At 37.2% G+C, this 20,213-nt stretch overlaps 1 protein-coding gene across 4 annotated transcripts in view; it reads left to right on the top strand.

Annotated features, from left to right (window-relative positions):
• EPS8 (epidermal growth factor receptor pathway substrate 8) overlaps positions 1-20,213 on the top strand; it is a 183,200-nt gene that overhangs the window by 151,703 nt on the left and 11,284 nt on the right. For 3 of the 4 annotated variants that reach the window (XM_044228690.1, XM_044228688.1, XM_044228687.1), the window contains 5 exons: positions 225-408; positions 5,427-5,557; positions 9,182-9,290; positions 10,120-10,263; positions 19,608-19,830. In XM_044228690.1, coding sequence (XP_044084625.1) covers positions 225-408; positions 5,427-5,557; positions 9,182-9,290; positions 10,120-10,263; positions 19,608-19,830 — 791 coding nt within the window. The remainder of the gene's footprint in view (positions 1-224; positions 409-5,426; positions 5,558-9,181; positions 9,291-10,119; positions 10,264-19,607; positions 19,831-20,213) is intronic. The other variant, XM_044228689.1, reaches the window with a different exon arrangement.

The raw sequence follows: 20,213 nt of genomic DNA, 5'->3' as shown, positions 1-20,213 counted from the left end.
CTGAAAACAGATCATGAAGCAGAATTCAATCTCTCTTTCCTTTCATTGGCATTACAGACTATTATAAGCATGTCCATTTTCCCTTTTTGAGTGGAGAGAGGGCAGATTAGGTATGCTTTGTTTTTGTTTGTTGCCATGTTTTTGTTTTTTGTGGCTAACTTTGTTGAAAGTAATTTTGAACATAGATACATTTCTTAATTTTGTGCCTTAATGTTCCTCTACAGAGCAGAGTGGCCAAAAGAGCAGTTCATCCCACCATATGTCCCACGGTTCCGCAATGGTTGGGAGCCCCCCATGCTGAACTTCATGGGAGCCCCAATGGAACAAGATCTTTATCAGCTGGCCGAGTCTGTGGCAAATGTAGCAGAACATCAGCGCAAACAGGAGACAAAAAGATTATCCACAGAGGTAGTTTTTTAGCATCACTTTTTTTAGAGCGTGTAATAACGTGCATTCTCTTGTAATTCTGATTGTGAGTTCTCATTTTATTGATCTGAAGATTGTTCTAGAACTAATGAATAATCTGTCTTGCTGCCATTGGTTACCTCTCACTTCTCTGTCATTGCTGTGACAGTTGTTTTGTTTCCCTGTGAAGCCTAATGCCAGCCTTAGAATCCTGTTAGCTCTCACCCCTACCCACCTGCTGGTGTTTCCTGAGCCCAGTGATCCCATCTCAGTTTTTGAGTGCTTGCTTTCTCCCCTTGTAGAAAATTGCCCGACTGCTGCTCAGCTTGTTCTTTCTGTTTTTTCTCTCCATCGTCAGATGCTTAATACAGCTCCCTGAACCTAGGTCCCTGAAGCCTGTTCCAAGCAGCTCTTTCCCAAATGTCCCATTTCTTCCCTCCTTCCTGACTTCCCTCTTTCCCTCCTTCCTTCCCCCTAGTTCTAAATTCCGAAACCTCTGCCTGGCTCTAGGAGGCCAGAGTTTCTTCTGGATTCAGTCCTTAGGCTCAAATGATCATTTATAACACTAACACACCTTGAGGAGATCACAAAATTTATGGTGCCTTTTAAGTATTTTAGTAAACTTTAGAGTATAACCTACATGGGGAGCAAATTGAGGCATTGAAATTAGGTAAGTTTTCTCTGCACATTTCTTTTTTTTTTCCCAATTTATTTATTTTCAGAAAAACAGTATTCATTATTTTTTCACCACACCCAGTGCTCCATGCAAGCCGTGCCCTCTATAATACCCACCACCTGGTACCCCAACCTCCCACCCCCCCGCCACTTCAAACCCCTCAGACTGTTTTTCACTGCACATTTCTTAAAAATTATTTTCCTGTGACTCTTCCTGTCCTGTCAGAAAAGAAAATCAAACATTGCTTAAAGCCGAATGAAACCAAATAGAAGGATCAGAACCCAAGGAATTAGATGAATGAGGTCTAGTTTGGAGAAGAAATAGTAAATGATGACTAGATCCTCCTTGAAGTTCAGTTTATTTCCTTTATTTAATTCCATAGTTTAATTTTCTCAGCATGCTGTGGGTATTTGTAATAAGGCAAACATGATATGATGGAATTATTAACAAACCAGAGTAAATCTTCACTTTTAAGGAAAAGCACATAAGTTTAATTTTTAAAAATCAGTCCCTTGGACAGTAACCATAATATTATAGAAGATTGGTTAGATTTTGAAACTTTAGAAATAAAACAAATGTACTGCTTTGAAGGTATATATTTTTTCTAACATAATTGCTTTTTCCTCTGGCTCATCGAAGGATAGAGTCTCTAACTGCTGTTTCTTCCAAGTGATTAAGAAGATGACCTCACAGCCTTTGCACTGGTTGGCTGTCCCTCTCTGGACCTTAGCACTGTGGATTTTATAGTTCAGACCTCATCACTGTGGATTTCCTTTCCTCATAGAGGGCAGCTTTTCTAGAGGAAAAAAAAAAAAGGTGTAATTGAACATGAAATTATGACACACTTGTTGCTATAGTTACAGCCAACTATTTTGAAATCACAGAAATTTCTAGCTTACAATCCTATATCTTAAATGGGAAAATACATTCACTTAATAATGTATTGCCTCAGAAATTCACTTTCGTACATTCTTTTTCAAAAACTTATGTATTTAAAGAGTGAGTAACGTGTTCTGGGCTTCCAGTGTAGAAGTTGTCTACCCTCACCGAAGAAGTAATTTTAAAGGAAGAATTATTGAGAATCTTTCCTAGAAATGAGTTATCACTTTCCTGTTGTAAACTATTTTCCATTTTATGGCCTAAGTACTTATTCAGAGGTTTAAAAAAATGAAATGAAAAGCGCCTGCTAGCTGTTTTGGGGGATTTTTATGCCTTAAGAATTTGTTGGAAGAGAGACCAACTAATGGTGATTTAAAACGCATAAAAAAAATGCAATCATCCCCAGAAGAGGAGCTTTATTATACTTTATTGCTACTAAAATAAATACACTCAGGATAAGACCTGGATGATTCCGGATCTGGTGGTTTTGTGTAGAATCGAAAAACATAGGTGACATGGTGTGTCAAACATTAGTGGCAATACTCAACTTCTTTCCTTCCTCGGAAGGAGCAGCAGACCTAAACAAGCTCGTGTAGTCATCACAGTTAGTCACTCGGCATCATTCCTCTCCTCCCTTGCAATAATTCCCGTCACTCTCAGGACCTGGTGATCTCATGCTGACTGACCACATTCTCTTCTGTTCAGAGTTAGCCAAAGGTGAGGGTGATTCTGACAGGTTCTTGCACTCCCCCCGTCTATAAAACATTGCTAACCATCCAGGGCCTCTCCTCTCAACTAGGGAAGTGAGAAACTGAATTAATTAAGCTACTTATTTGTCATTTTTAATGTCAGCTTTATTGAGGTATAATTGACAAAATCATGAGATATTTAAGGTGTTCATCTGGTGATTTGTAAGGCATTGTGAAAGAATCCCCCCCCACCCATCTAGTTAGCGCACTGACACATCTGTCGCCTCACATATTTATCTGTTTTTCTTTTGGTGAGCACATTGAAGTTCTGCTAGCAAATTGTAATAGCACAATATAGTGTTATCAGCTATCTTCACCATTTCACATTAGATCCTCAGACCTTATTCATTTATAGCTGAAAGTTTGTACCTTTTTACCAACTGCTCCCAATTTCCCCCAGCCCTTGGCAACTGCTTTTCTACTCTGTTTCTATGAGTTCAGCTTTTTAACATTTTTTAAAGTTTCACATATAAGTGATACCATGCAGTATTTTTCTTTTCCTGATTGGCTTATTTCACCTAGCAGAATGCTTTCAAAGTTCATCTGTGTTGTTGCAAACAACATGATTTGGTTCTTTCTCATAGCTGAATAATATTCCATTATATATTAATACCGTATCTTTACCCATTCATCTGTTGATGGGCACTTAAGTTGTTTCCATATTGTGAACAAAGCCGCAGTGAACATGGAGATGAAGATATCTCCTCAAGATCCTAAATTCATTTCCTTTAGTATTACACCCACTAGCGAGTCTGTGGAATAGTATGGTAGTTCTAGTTCTGATTTTTTGAGGAACCTCCATATTGTTTTCTTTTCTTTTTTAAATTTATTATGTTTTTAATAACAGAGAATCCCAAGCAGACTCCCTGCTGAGCACAGAGTCAAACACGGGCTTGGTCTCACAACGAGGAGATCATGACCTGAGCTGAAATCAAGAGTTGATTGCTTTAACTGACTGAGTCCCCCAGGCACCCCCCTCCAGACTGATTTCCATAGCCCTACACCAGTTGACATTCCTACCGACAGTGTACATGCGTTTCCTTTTTCCCCCACATCCTCACCCACACTTGTTTTATCTTGTCTTTTAGATGATAGCCATCCCAACAGGTGTGAGGTGACATCTCATTGTGACTTTGATTTACAGTTCCTTGATGATTAGTGATGTTGAGCACCTTTTCATGAACCCATTGTCCATTTGTATGTTTTTTCTGGAAAGGTGGCTGTTCAGTTGCTCTGCCCATTTTTTGACTGGATTGGTTTTTTTGTTTATTTGTTTGTTTTCTCTTGAGCTATATGAGTTCTTTATATATTTTGGATTTTTAGTCCTTATCAGATACATGATTTGCAAATATTTTCTCCCATTCCGTAGTTGCTTTTTCATTTTGTTGATGGTTTAAACCAAGGTATTTAAATGGTGAAAATTATTTCTTTGTATTTATGTGTTAAGCCTGTTCTAAAGGAGTAATATAGTGTGGGTGTTTTGATATCCACACTAGCCCATTGGAGAAAACTTACCTACACATCTGTGTTTAAACACATCCATACCCCTGCCAACTCTGTCATTAGGATGAACTATGGTAAACATGTATCTAAGGCTTTTCTAAAACATTTCCAGTTTCAGATATTTTGCCCCAATGAGTTCATAAGCAATTTAAATAGCCAAGGACTTCCAGTACTTCATGGTCTGTTGTGCCTTCTCCATACTTCATTTCACATAAAGAAACGGCTACCGTCTTTACATGATTTTTTTTTAAAATCTTTGTTTCTTTGTTTTTTCCCCATAGCTTTGAAACCATGGTGCTCACTGAGGCCCATAGACCTCAGTTCCCCCTCCTGGTAGCTCCCAGTGGGCTCATGTTGAAATTAGGTTAACTACAAAAAGGAATTACTTCAGCATTGTCTGATCCTGTATTGAATGTTAAGATCAATGTGTTTCTGTCTTTCTGTATTTTCTTCTGTCTTTCTGTATTTCCCTTAGTAGTAAATCTGGTAATAGTGGCTGCCATTTTTTTAAATTTTTATTTTATTTTTTTTAAAGATTTTTATTTATTTATTTGACAGAGAGAGATCACAAGTAGGCAGAGAGGCAGGCAGAGAGAGAGAGAGGAGGAAGCAGGCTCCCTGCTGAGCAGAGAGCCCGACGCGGGACTCGATCCCAGGATCCCGAGATCATGACCTGAGCCGAAGCAGTGGCTTAACCCACTGAGCCACCCAGGCACCCCCATTTTTTTTTTTTAAGTAAAAAAAAAAAAGGATCGTGTACCTTTAAAAAATGAGATTGTAGTGTGATTTTAATACACAGAGTTTAAATGATTTTCATGTGATATTATTTACTTTGCTAGAGTGGTAAGGGTCTGTTTCTTAAACAGAGAGCGAGTGGGCAGAGTTTTATTGTTGTTTTAAAACCAGCTTTATTTTATGTAAACTGTTAAAGTCTACCTACTACCAAAACCATCTATTACTAAAGTTCCCGAGGAGAGAATTTATCGTTTGTATACCCACTTATTTTCAAAATTATAATTTAGCTTTTGTACTAATGACTTTTCCTATTATAAATAGGTCTTTGACAAAAGTATATCACCCCCATTTCATAACTTGTTAATAATGGTCAAATACTTGAAAATGAGAACAATGTAGTGGAGGATTTTGTTGACTAATATTAGTTGTCATTCCAATAGTCTTAGCGACTCTTTAATCTCTCTTCCTTCATCTTTCAGCAGTCCGGTGTGTCAGAGTATCCTCCAGCAGATGGGTATGCGTTCAATAACATGTACACAAGAGGGCCCCATCTGGACCAAGGGGAAGCAGCTGTGGCTTTTAAGCCAACTCCTAATCGCCACGTAGATAGGTAACATTTCATGGGCACCACTTGAAGAGCGGCCGATACCTGTCTCTCATTTAGTGCAAATAGAGGTCCCAGCGTCTGCATTGTTCACTACTTCTTTAAACTTTCTGTCTGTTAATTGTTTAATGAAGTTTCAGTTGTTCCTTTATAGAATCGGCTTTGATAAACACAGCCTCTAGTCTATAATTCTTACTGGAAAACCTCCAGCCTATAACTCTAATTTAGTGCAGTGCCTTTGGATGACTTCCCCTTTTTAAAAAGCTGCTCTGACAAAATCTGTGAATTAAGAAGAAAGAAGAATTGTTTTGAAACTCTCCATTAGTTTATACCAGATGGTCTCTAAGGATCCTTCTAGCTCTGTAACTTTTAAAGGAAATGATTTCCATCTTTCTCTTCCCCCAACAAAAACAAACCTTCCTGTAGATAGAGCTGTTTCTAAGTATAAACTAAATATTTAGAAGGACTCAGTGCCTTATTTGCCATTCTTGCTATTTCATCTTATTATATTGTATTTTCACTTCCCAGTTTTATATTTCATTTATTTTCCCATAGTTTCATTCTTGAAAAAAATTCAGTGTGGGCAGAGATGGAGATTGGAGATGGGGGAGAAATAAAGGCACTTTGGAGTAGGTTTACCTCTTCAGTCTTGTTTTCCAACCTGTGCAAATGAGGTTGACCAACCCCTCTACAAAAAGGAAAGAAAAGGTAGTGAAAAACATGCAGGAGAATGGTCATTCAGATGAAGTAGGATAGAGAACTTGCCCAGCTACCTTCCTACCTCAAATCCCCACTCACTATTAGTGTTGCAGTCCCTTTCCTTCTTCTCATTATACTTTTTTCTTAATAGAATCTAAAGAAGATGGGATCTAAAATGTGTGATTTTTGTTAGGAATGATAATAGGTAATATTAAGTAACTGGTGTGGAAATTTCACAGATACTACTCCAAGGACACCTGTAACATATTATATTGAGTATAAAGTCAGCAATGAGTATCAGCAATGAATAATACATTTTGAAAATGCCAACATATGAAATAAGTTTTAATTGTAGATTCAATTTTTAGTAAATAATACATGAACATTATTTTCAGAAGTTTGAAAATTATTTCATTGAAATTCTTTTTGACTAACCTACTACTCATCCTAATATTTTCTTTTTCCTTTTTTGAAATTTGCTTTTATAATTATTTTTATTACCCTAAATTCTGTTACATGCCTGGAATGCAGTAAATGCCCCGTGAAGTATAGTCACTCTTCTGTGAAACTTACCATGCCATTAGGTAAACTGCCTATTGAATATAGAGCCCTCACCACTGAGAGATTATAGTTTACTGCTATCCAAAAGCAGTTTCCATTTTAGAGATGTCTCTGATCACTGCCAACTCCACGTCTGCTCTCTACCAAGTGCATATTTAAAATATTTTATTTTTTCAGTGTTCCAAAATTCATTGTTTATGCACCACACCTGGTGCTTCATGCAATCTGTCCTCCTTAAGACCCACCACCAGGCTCAAGTGCATACTTATTACTTCAAAACCATACTTTTTTTTTTTTTTTTAAAGATTTTATTTATTTATTTGACAGACAGATCACATAGGCAGAGAGGCAGGCAGAGAGAGAGGAGGAAGCAGGCTCCCGGCTGAGCAGAGAGCCCGATGTGGGGCTCGATCCCAGGACCTGGGATCATGACCTGAGCCGAAGGCAGAGGCTTTAACCCACTGAGCCACTCAGGCGCCCCAAAACCATACATTTTGATACAGTATAGATCTCTCTTTTTTTTTTTAAAGATTTTATTTATTTATTTGACAGAGAGAGATCACAAGTAGGCAGAGAAGCAGGCAGAGAGAGAGGAGGAAGCAGGCTCCCTGCTGAGCAGAGAGCCTGATGTGGGACTCGATCCCAGGATCCTAAGATCATGACCTGAGCCGAAGGCAGCGGCTTAACCCACTGAGCCACCCAGGCGCCCCTATACAGTATAGATCTCTTAAGAAATTTCATATATCTGAAAAATTCCAAAATATGATTTTCAGATTGATTACTGTGGTCCATATCATAGCTACATTTAATCTGTAGAGGACGAGAAACTGAACCATGAAGATTTGTACATTCTAAAGCAATTTACAAAGTGCAGTCACCTCTGAGACACTCAGGATCACAAAGACTTCAAGAACTACAGCAAACTTTTCTTTTTAACTGGCTGGTTCAGTTACACAGTGTCAGCGAGTTACTCTACCCTTTGTTACAATGTATTCAACTCTATTATTAACAGTGATTGTTTTCTAGATTATTCAACTCTATTATTAGTAGTGATTGTTTTCTAGATCATGGAAGGGCAGAACTTGAGGGAAGAGAGATAGGAAACTGGAATTACTGCTTTTCTGACTTTTGAAGTAGTTGAATTTTTTTTTCCCCCAAATGAAATCTAAGTAGAATGTAAACATATAAACTAGGGAATAGGGGTAGAAAGCCCATGGAACTGTTTTTAAGTTATTATTATTATACAATAATTATTTGGCTATAATGTTACTTTTCTCCCTTTTTCCTATTTTTTTGATATATCAAAAATGGCCAATTGGTAGCATAGCGTAGGGACCATCTTTTTCATTGTCCCTTAACTCTTCTGGAGTTGCTAAGAGGTTGCAGATTACCTGTCAGCACAGGATACATTGTGTCCACAGTTGTAATGCTGACCATGCGGTGATTCCAGAGGACCACTTGACGAGATGATGATCAAACATCTTTAGTTCCTTTCTGCTTTTTCTCTTGTAGAAACGAGTAAGGAAATGTGGAAAGATAAGTGAAGGAGAAGAGGGAGTAAAATTAATTTAAAAAAAAACAGTTATTTGATTATTGAAATGAATAAACTATTATAATAGCCAAATTTTATTGTATTATGTATAGAAGTATTTTTTAAATTATGTTAAATTTATTTATGGTCATTTAATGATTGAAGGAACTATGTGATTCTTTAAGGAAGTTTTCTTTTTTAAAAAAATATATGACTCTTGGACCTGTTCTTACTATTAAAATAAGTTTATAAGGAATTAATTAACTAGGATGTGTTATTAGTCTTGTACTTAATCTATACCTTCCCTTGCAATTTAGGAACTAGACAAAGCTTTCCTAAAAATTGACACTTAGTCGTAATTTTTTAATATGAATTGAAGACATTGCTTGAATTAGTGAAATCAACGTATAATTTAAATTACTGCTATGGAAATTATGTTCCGTCTCCTTTAATTTTATAAAAAATGCTAACATTGATCTTTGTCCTAGTTCTTCCATGGTAGAGATGCTAATTAACAAAGCAATACCCCAGTATATTTAATGGACAAAGAATTCATAGATTTGCATTCTAGATTCGCCTTAGTACCCACTAACCTTGTGATTTTGCATTATTTATTTTTGCTCTAGGCATAGTTTGCTCATTTTAATAGAAGGACTCCAAAGTTTTGTTTTTTTTTTTTACTTAGTTCTCATATTCTATGTAATGTGATCAACTAAACTGCTATTGAAATAATTTGTCAGCATGTTTTCTGGTAGGAATTAGCTTTCCTTGATGTTTTACTTCTGTTTTCAGCCTATAGGAAGAGCTAGCTGAATGATACTTTCTCTTTCTTTTTATAGAAATTATGAACCAGTCAAAGCACAACCCAAGAAATATGCCAAATCCAAGTATGACTTTGTGGCAAGGAACAACAGTGAGCTCTCTGTTCTAAAGGATGATATTTTAGAGGTAATAGAATTTTACTTTTTTAATACTCTTAATAAAATGGATTTATTGGATGTGGTATATATCTAAACCTTCCTCAAAGAAATGAGGAGATCAAGAAACTGTTCTTAAAACAGTGTTATTTTATCAAGGATATAGGTATATTATAGATGCCTATATCTAACTAGGAGGGGGAGCTGCTTTTTCTTATTTTTCTGGTCATTGGGTTTTTCTGGGGGAGGGGGTGGAGGACAGAGATGGGGATGTGGAGGACAGAGGTTGGATTTCTTGGCTTACTTTGTCCTCTTTCTTCTGCATCATAATATTTTAGTAAGAACACATTTTTTTTCTTCCTGTCCTAGTACCCTTGCACAAATATACCCATCAGTGTGTAAGCTAATGATCCTGGGAGTAATTTACTATGACTTCCAAATCTTTCTTAGGTCATAATGGAGAGTTCCTCTTCTGTGATAAGTGATGTCAGATAGTCACATAGTTTTTGTGAAAAATGGTTTTCATCCTGTTCCTTCCTATTCAAAGGATATAGGCCTCTCCAAGCAAGTCATCTTCAGTCATCTATAAGTACTTCCAATAATGCCAGTAGTTAAAAATTCTTGGCAGGTAATGAGAACCTCAGGTATATTCATGATAGTGGTGGTTCCATGCCTGTCCTATACTAGTGATTATAATTATTAGTGTAACTCCTGTAACTCATTCAGCCCACAATATGTTGATAGTAAGCCAGTTTATTATAAGTGAAAAGAGCTTCTTGTTCTAAGGAATAAAAATTGAATTTCTTTCATAGATTGGTTTTGGTATGGAATGATGTCTCTATCTTTTTGCGTGATGACAGATCCTTGATGATAGAAAGCAGTGGTGGAAAGTTCGAAATGCAAGTGGAGACTCTGGATTTGTGCCAAATAACATTTTGGATATTGTGAGACCTCCAGAATCAGGATTAGGGCGTGCTGATCCACCTTACACACATACCATACAGGTATTTATGACATTTTGGCAAAATTTAATTTTTTTAAACTTTCAAATTCATCACTTTTCCATGGGGTTTAAATACCTTTTGTGTATTAATTATTTTGAGATTTAATTTGTTGTACAATTTGTATAGATTTTTTTTCCTAGGATAATTGAGGGGCAATGGTTATGGATATAGGGAAGAATTATATATATGTTTTTTCTGATGTATTTCTTCAGAAAGTTGCTCAAAATGTTTACCAGTAAATGTTGCTTCTCTGAATGCTATTTTTTCCTCCATCCTACAATGCTTCTGATATGTGGATAAGTTTCATTTCTGCCTCTTCACTCTTGCCCAGAGCCTTCCTATCCAGTGGCACCCTCTTCCACAGAGGGTGGCGCTGGGACAGTGGCTGGAGTGTCCAGCAACTCATTTTCACCATCCTTTGCCCTCATTCTCTTAAGTGTTCCATCCCTGACTAACCTTGAACTTGTACTCTTCTCACCTTACACTAGCACATGTGTATTCCTTTGAACTATAATATATTTCCTGTCTTGATTTTATGACTAAAATATACTTAAGATATAGGGTAGCAGGTTGTCTCTCCTTGATCATAAATAAGTTTTGAGTGATATGCCACAGTTTCAGGACTTTGGTGACCCTGGTTATCCCATTCACCCTGATATCTGAACTCACTCACTATTAAACCCGTGGGATTTTTGACCTATGACAGGATCTCTAGAGTCGGGTCTGCTAGCAGAGGCAGAATGGAGGGAACATCTCATGTTTAGCTTTGAACCTGTGGTAGCTTCTATACTGTGCCCCCAGGAAAATTTTAATTTTCAGAATCTTGAGCAAAAGACCACAAATGACCCCATAATAATGTCATAAGTATGAGTAGAAGCAACATAGAATAAATATGCAGTGAAATAGTTCATTTTCGTGCCAGGTCTAGGCTTAGTAAGATACAGATTGACCAGACCTAGAATTGTGATCATACTCCTACTGCCACGACCATTCATTAAGTTACTTTTAGCTTCTCATAGCATTCAAGTGGAGTACCAGTCCTCCACTTACCTGGAGTGACCCTCAGCCTTATTAGAATCCAAGAGTCAAGCAAATTTTAAAATAAAGAATTCCTGTACAATTTATGTATCTTGATACCTTACAGTGATGGCAGTGGGAATTCTGTTCGCTTGTTTTATCTGGTCTGATGTGCGGATGTATCATGTACTTAATTTATGTTCATCATTTGTCATTAGCTGTTGATGCCAAAGAAGGAGTTTGAGTTATTCAAGGTATGGTCTACTCCATTCCCTGTGGATTTTTGAAGTGAATTTTCTAACTCAGTCTGAATACCTTTTTGTTTCCTAACTTCTTTTCTGATTTTGAGATGTGGTTACCTGACATGACATAGGCTCCTGCCTGGTTTATAAATGATGTTGTTTACATTCTTTCCTGTAGAGATTTAGACCAAATGCCTTCAACAATATTAAAGAGTATATGCTTGAAATATATGCCTAAAATGGTATAGAGAATATATTCTTTGAACTTATGGAATATTTTTAGCAATTAACTTGTGAGAAGCAATAAGAAACACTGTTCAGAGAGGCTATCGCTAGATGCCTCTCTATGAGCAGGAGCCAAGATTTATATTTTAGAGTTAAAAACAGTTATTCAAGTTTGGTGTATGTGTGTGTGTGTGTGTGTGTGTACATAGTTGCTAAGAATAAGCAAATCCAATACAGACCTAAAACTTGCAAATAATATCAATTAGAAGTATTTTTTCCCATCTGAGATTTCCTAGTGAATTTAACCTCTTCTCCTTCCTCTATTTATGTACAGTCTTATCTTTATCTTCAATTCTGACCCTTGGCCTGAGCCATCAGTTGACATTTCTGTTTAATGATTGCTTCTGTTTAAAACTGAAGCAAAACTATTAATACACATCCAAGGTAAGGAGAGTACTTTCTGAGAACATGAACTCTATCCTTCTTTCCTTGAACAGAGCCTCATCTTATATTTTCATCAACCTTGGCACAACCAAGAAATTTTTTAAGTGCTCACAAGTTTCAGGAGTTTGTTTTGCTACTTTATGTAAATAGAAATGTGTGGATATTGCCTGTTTGGGCTGTTTCCTTTTAAACTTTTCAAAACTATTTGACTATCTTCTAAAAATTTCTGGATGCAACTCTGAATACAGTGAAATGCATGTGGAAACATTATAGAAGCTGTGTGTGTATGTGTGTGTTTAGGTTAAGAGCCCTATTTTGAAAGGTTTTATTAAAAACAGTTTATTTTTTAACAGCTCCTGAAAACTTTGGGCTGAGCCCAACAAAACCGCCAAAATCTTGTAAAATTTTAATAAGTAGGTTTGACAATCTGCTATCTGGCATAAATCCTACTCTAAAAGAATTCCTGTTTTTCAAAGCATTTGTAACAAGCACACAATGACTAAATAAAGTAAGCTGGAAAAGAAGGACATCCTTGGAAACATATGCCAATCTGTTGCCTTTATCTACAATATCTAAAGAAAAACTCCGTGGCTTATTTCGAAATGATAATAAAGGTCCCACATTATCTATGTTGATTCCAGTGATCTAACTCCCTAGCCCTTGAGAACTCCACTGGATTATAAACAAACCAAAAGCAATTCTGTGTCTTACTCATCTTTTTTGTTCATTCACCTCCCAAATATTTATTGAGCACCAGGATCTTGCATTTGATGAAAAGGAAGACAGAAAGCCTAGCACTGAGCAGATCTCCCATAAAAGCTCACTGTCTGGAACCAGAACCTCCAACCCGTCTGTCACAGCTTTGCTCCTTTGTGCTTGGAGTATGACGAGCAGTGACCCTCTCCTTAGAAATGGATGACATACTTTTGCCCTGGTATCTTCTATTCATTGAGATCAAATTTGGAAGGAATTTAAAGAAACTACTTCTTGCAAAAACATTTTAGATCCCTGGACTGGGCTGCAGAAAGATACGTAGTGGTTAATTGCTTCATTACTGGAGGTAATGGTATTACCTCCAAAGTAGAGCATGCCAGGGGCCAGTGTTCATGCTGTGGGCCAGGCATTGTTTAAGGACTTCACAAATACTCATTCATTGAATTCCCCCCACAAATCTAATGAAGTTAGGTACATTTTATGGATGAAGAAACCGAGGTATGGAGAAGTAAGTCACCCACAGTTACACAGCTGCGTGAAGCCAGGACTGGGACCTACAACTCTGGATTCAGAGCCCGTGGGGAATCAGGCTTAGAAAAGATTATTTTCTCATTTTGTATATACATATGGTTCTCACTACATGAATGCTTCAGGGACATTTTCTCCGAATAGTTTTACCATACATTGTACTGTTATAAAAGTTAATCTGATAGTTACCATCCTCAGAATGGGGTTTCTGCCTTACCCATCAATTGCTTGGATTTCATCAATTCTTCCTTTTTTTTTTTTTTTTTTCATCATTTAGGAAAATAATCCAAGTTACAGAGTTTACTTAGAAACTAGACATTTTGTGAGTGGTGGGAATAAGGGAATTACCTGTAAATTGTTCCATGTAGCATTGACAAGTCACCAACTTGGTGGAAATGCACAGTTGTGACTCTTCCTTTTTTATACCCCCGTGTGTCCTGTGAAGACTCATGGCTGTCCCCCGGGGTGGGGGTGGGGAGCCACAAGGGCAGCACTTGCCTTTGTTCACACACTTTGGGTTGGAGATTCTCTTCTGATAGCAGGGATGCTAGTACCTGGCAATAGAAGCCAGTAGGTGTTGAATTGCCACCTGAAGTCCCCGAGCGTCTAGGTTATTTAATATCCTCACATTTGGAGTGATTTTTAACAGCTCCGTAAAGACTGCCATTCCCACCACATGTGTTTCTCCCATGGGTTCCACAAAATTTTAAAAATGAAAAGGAGGGAGGTAATGAAGAATTTATGAAAGATATGGTACATTAAAAAGATTTAGTGAATCTTTAGTGAACAGGGAAAAGGAAGTAGGTGCTTATGAGAGATTATGGAGAAATGGAGATAAATGACATACCTGTTGGTAACATTTTCATTGTAGAGCATTCTAGGACTTGGTTGTATTTTAGCTGGGCAACAGATCGATATCCAGGGTGCTTTCTCCCCATGTGGAGTCTAGTTGCCACGTAAAGTTTCCTGATAATTCTTTTGACTTGATTCCCAGACCTCTGGCACTGTGACTGTTGAGCTGCTAGAGTTACCTTTTTGCCCATGTAGGTTCTCAGCTGTAGGGAAGCAGAAACTAATCCCTCCCTGCTATTATTGCTGGTGTACTCAACGCCTGGACTAAAGAAGTCTTTCATTTATTATTATTATTATTAAGTCTACATGCTTATTATTATTATAAATACTCTTACTCTACAAAGGGGCAAATAATTATGATTATCTGGTCATTATGGTCCTGTGTATTGAACAGAAAGCTTCTTGTCTTCTCTGTTTCCTAGCAAGAGATACTGTGATAATATGGAAAAAAGCCCCAATCTAGGTATTGATAGTCCAGGATTCTGGTCCTGGGTTCTGCCACTGGTGAGCTGTGTGGCCTTAAAGAAAACATGTTATTTTTCTGTGCTCCGGTTTGCTCAGCTGTGACGTGGAGGGGGTCGACAGCTTTCATGATCTCCACAATCCAGTCTAGATATAAACCTTTGGTATTTTTCTCTATCCATGTTTAAGTAGCCCTAAATTAGAAATGGAAATATTTTCTGTGGGTGACTTAAACCACTAGCGGCACTAACTTCACCCCATGTTATGATTGCTCTGTTTTTCAAGCTCAGTCCAGAAATTCAGATACAGCTGGACAGACAGGGACCATTTTACTAAAGATGTTTCCATGTTCATTCCAGCAGACCAATTTCCTGATAATATTCATTCAGTTCTTTAAAATGTATTTTTAAAAAATTAGGTCATGTAAAAAAAATTACCTTCTCAGTGATCCATACCAAAATACATAACAACTGAAATTAATTGATGTCAAAGATTCTGTTTTTAATTTGACAGAGAGAGACACAGTGAGAGAGGGAATATTAAGTGGAGGGAGTGGAAGAGGAGAAGCAGGCTTCCCGCCAAGCTGGGAGCCTGATGCGGGGCTCAGTCTCTGGACCCTGGGATCAGGACCTGAGCCGAAGGCAGACGCTTGGTGACTGAGCCACCCAGTTGCCCCTCAAAAGATTTTCTTTAAAATAGTCTAGCAGTAGGATGCCTGGGTGGCTCAGTGGGTTAGGCTGCTGCCTTCGGCTCGGGTCATGATCTCAGGGTCCTGGGATCGAGTCCCGCATCGGGCTCTCTGCTCAGCAGGGAGCCTGCTTCCTCCTCTCTCTCTCTGCTTGCCTCTCTGCCTACTTGTGATCTCTCTCTGTCAAATAAATTTAAAAAAAAAAAATAGTCTAGCAGTAAAAGAAAAGGATGGGAATAGATAAAAACAGATTGACAAAATGTTGGCAATGAGTATTCATCACAATATATGGTGTACTATACTATATGATGTACTATATATTTTATATTAGTATTATTTTTAAAATTTTTCATAGTAAAAGGGTTTTTTTTAACCCCCCAAAAATGTGTTTTTAAAAATTAATGTCAGAACATTCTATTCATCTATTAATTAGAGGCATGGTTTTTAGATAAGGATGCTTACTCTTCCTCTGCCTTACATGTTGACATTTTCCCAAGTATTTCTTGTAACAATTTGAATAGTCTTCTCCCTTTCTGTCTCTTGCGTCTGTCTCTCTATAGCTCTGTACATATTATGTAGGTACAGATGACCCTATATGGTTACTATTTGTATATAGTAATGCCTGACAAACATGCACATGTACAAAATTATAAAATTTTATTTATACCACTTACAAGCTTAAACCTAAAGCTCACTAAAACACACCTTGATGTATATTTCCTTTTGTAAAGTCAACTTTTAAAGAGGAATTAGCCTTATATTTAATCGGCTTTAATTGTATTCTTTATAAGTTGTAAGAGTAAGATGAACCCATCTTAATATTTTAAAAATACTCTAATATACAAATAGTTACTGAAATACTCTATAGTGTTTATACTGTAGCATGATTCTATGTAATTAGTTTCCACGGCTAGATAAGAATGATGGAAATTAATTATATATTTACAAGCATCTTCACTGGTTGATTTGCGGGCAGGTAATTTTACTGTCAAAAACTAATTGGCTCATATGTTCTGATATCTGATGTGAACTGTAATTGATATTATTTTAGTTCCATCTCCTGTGTTAATTTTCTCATTTGATGTGATTTGCTCCATTTTCCTAATAGCAATTACTTGGCGAGCTGTCAGAGGTAACCCACATTTGTTCCCTCATGGCACTTCTTTTTAATATCATATTTTGGATTCAATTTCTGGACTTAACACCCTCCAAATGTTCCAGCTGTGCCTTTTTTTTTTTTTTTCCCCACTGCAGAGTTCCAAAGAAACCAAATTTAAAGGAAAAATGTTAGGTTAAATTTTTAAGAACAGTTCCATTTCAATGGCTTTGTTGGGCTTGCTTGCATAACTTCCCCTCTGAAGCAGTATCTTGCATGAATCAAGAGCTTATCTCTGAATAACTTTCTTTAAGCCTAGAGAATTTCAGCGTTAGTGGCTAAAGAAAAGTGACTCATTCTACCTTAATTATCAGTAAGAAAGTACATTTGCCATGGGGTCTAGTAATTCTGACTCCTTTCAGAGAAACAGAAGACAAAGAGAAAGAGATTTTGTTTTAAACAGAACTTTAAATATATTTCTGGGAAATAAAAGGCAAGAGTTCAAAGGGTGACAGTCCCTGTACAGAAGTTGGTCCCCATCAAGGTGACCAGTCATGCCGGTGTGCTTACAGCTGAGGGCTTTGAAGGATGTGGGATTTTCACTGTAATACTTGGAAAGTCCTGGGCAAACCAGGAAGAGTTCAGTCAGGATTTTGGGGAGTCAGGCTGTAGAGCTTCAGCACTCGGTTCAGGAGAAGAAAGTTCAGGGTGTAGTTCTGCTCTCCAAGACTTCCCATATATTGAGGAACCATCGATTTAGATCTACCTCCAACCAAAAATAACCAAGAGACAAATAATGAAGGGGGGAGCAGTAACTGGGTGGTAGGCGAAGGGGAGTGAAGGATTGGGAGGGACACAGAAAAGTGATTTCAAGAGTCCACACTGACCTTCCACTTCCTCCGTGCCAAGAATGAGGAATCGGTTTCCACAGAAAAGCCTTGGTTGCTGTTTCAGGGCAGGTTCTAATGATTTGAGGAAACACTTGCCTCCCCCTTTCATTCCATGGGTTGGAAACATGAGGCAGGAAGAAAGGACCAAGAAAAGGGGAAAATATGCAAGTAAATTCATGACAAGTTTTCATATGGTTTCTCTTTAATCAAATATGTGTGTTTTAAGCCTCTTGTTCTCTTAGGTTACACAGCTAAAATTGCATGATACAGCAATGCCAGAGGAATGAGGCATAAGATTTGGTGAGCCTGTCTCAAGGCTCAGTGGTGACAGTCACACACAACATACCCCGTTTTTCACAGTTTTATTGATGGACGGCAGAACACTAGCAGCTCTTGTTTTTCCGAATGCAGGAAAATTGGAATCCTATCATGGAGTGTGGAGCTGCTGGCATTGTTTGTTTGTTTACGCTCTAAAAACAATAACTTAAATGGGCACTTTTGAGATCCTAATGTGAGAATTCACTAACCTTTTATGAAATTACATATGCAAAGGATATTCTTGTCAAGGGAACATTGCATATACATTAATCAGATGACTTTGGTGTGTGCTAAGTATGATATTTTGGTGATCTTTGCTGTACTTGGGTTGTTTTTAAATATCTTATTGGCCCAAATATAGGAAAGTTGTTTTATGGGAAGTAATAATAATAAAAGTCTATTATTGAATATATTAGGAGTGTTTGTAGGCCTCCAGTGCTGAGTGGGTCAGTAGTCTCTGTTTCTATCCCATCTAACTTCATGGAGAGCACTTAGGAATCTTACCCTCTATTACTTCCCTGCCTCTTCCCTTCCCCCTCCTGTCCTCTCTTCAATATCTAACATCATTAGAAACCCTTCTTTCACTTCTCCTCGGGCCTGCTTCATACCTTTCCGACTTTCTTCACCCACTGGCTGGCAAATGGTAGTTTTTAAAGAAACAGCAGAGAAGAACCAGGATTTCTTCCCATACCGGTTTCCACAGGTGTTACTCATTTGCTGTGAAGACAGCTACAGTGATGGTGTGATTTTTGGTTGTTTTTGTTTGTTTGTTCTGTTTTTGAGTAATGATTTGATATTAAAATGGTGTGTGTGTTGTGTATTTTTATATTTTTCATCTCTGTGGAAATTGGGGAGGCATCTTCTAAAATCAGTGTTACCTTATATTTGGGCCAATTTAGGAATTAGAAGTAAATACTGTTCTAACCAAAGGACCAGATTACCAAAAGGCCTGTTAATTTTGAATATTAGCGTAACTAAAATTGTGCTAGTGCTGTATTTAAATTTCACCTAAATTATAAGTCGTTGTTCTGTATATTTGATTCTACTAAAAAGCACCAAAACCAAAAAATAGCCAAAAGCTGCCTTTTGGGAACTTGGAACTTGTTACAATGCAATTATCTATCAGTTAAAATTATTTTGTTTAAAGTTTTAACTCTTCTGTGGAGTTTAATAGGGAATATACAAAGATACAGTTTTCTAATACCCTAACAATTGTGATTTAGAAATTACTGAAAGTTATTGTGTATTTTGACACATTCACCTTTCAGAAAGTGTTATGACTTGAAAAAATTAATAGCATTTAAAAATTACTTATTTATATTAAAACATAGTCCTTTTATCTGCTGAGATATTATCCTTTTTCTTAACAAACTACATGGAAGCAGCATAATTAAACATTACTTAATCTAACATACTTTAAAACTAAGGAGTAAGTAATGCTTTATGTTATTGACATTTAAACTTCCAGTGTAATTAGAGGTTAATATTGATGGAAATTATAAAATAATCATAATCTTTTGACCTACCCTGGTCTTATGTGATTCCAAGTTCAGATTTTATTTTATTTTTTTACATTTATTACTATTACTAATACTACTATTTGCTACTGATATATCTTTTGACTTCTTAATTTACATTTTTTTTCTTAATTTACATTTTGAATTTGAACAAATATGTAGAATATTTAAAAGATGACTTTTAATCATCATTGTATCATAAAAGATCAGAGAGTGTGCGCACACACAAATTATTATGAATTTGCAGGTGAGTTTACAAATAAATAGCCAGCAATGTCTGTCAAGTATATACTATTTCCTAGCCTAGGCTTTATAATTTTGCCATTTCAAATTAATGATTTGTCTTTATAGAAACAAAGGATGGAGTATGGTCCCCGACCAACTGACACTCCGTCTGCTCCGTCACCTCCTCCAACACCAGCTCCTGTTCCTGTCCCGCTTCCTCCTTCCACTCCAGCACCTGTTTCTGTGCCAAAGATCCCGGCAAATGTCACTCGTCAGAACAGCAGTTCCAGCGACAGCGGTGGCAGCATCGTGCGAGATAACCAGAGACACAAACAACTTCCCGTGGACCGTAAGTTTCCGAGGGAGGCAACAGTGTGCGTTTCTCCTGTGAACGAAAAGCACCACTAAGTAAAATATTGTTGGTTCTACGGGTACTAAACATTATTAAATATAAATACTGGCCTTTTATTCCTGCCCTCTACTTCATGGATTGCAAACACTTTCATCTAGTTTCTTGTCCTTCAGGTAATTCTAAGAAGCGGGAACTTCTCTCCACTGTTTCATTGTGTATATTCGTCCACATATTCCAATCTATCGTGGTGGTTGAATATGGATTCTGGAGCCGAACATACTTGAGTTGGTAGAGTGAAACACCACTTAGCACCACTGACCTTCAACAATTTAATAATCCTCTCTCCACTTCCATGTTCAAACAGTGAGGGCAAATGATGG

The sequence above is a fragment of the Neovison vison genome, chromosome 12 (assembly GCF_020171115.1).
Source record: "Neovison vison isolate M4711 chromosome 12, ASM_NN_V1, whole genome shotgun sequence".
Classification (NCBI taxonomy): Eukaryota; Metazoa; Chordata; class Mammalia; order Carnivora; family Mustelidae; genus Neogale; species Neogale vison.
Note: the sequence above shows the minus strand (reverse complement) of the source record. Positions and strands in the feature narration are given on the sequence as shown.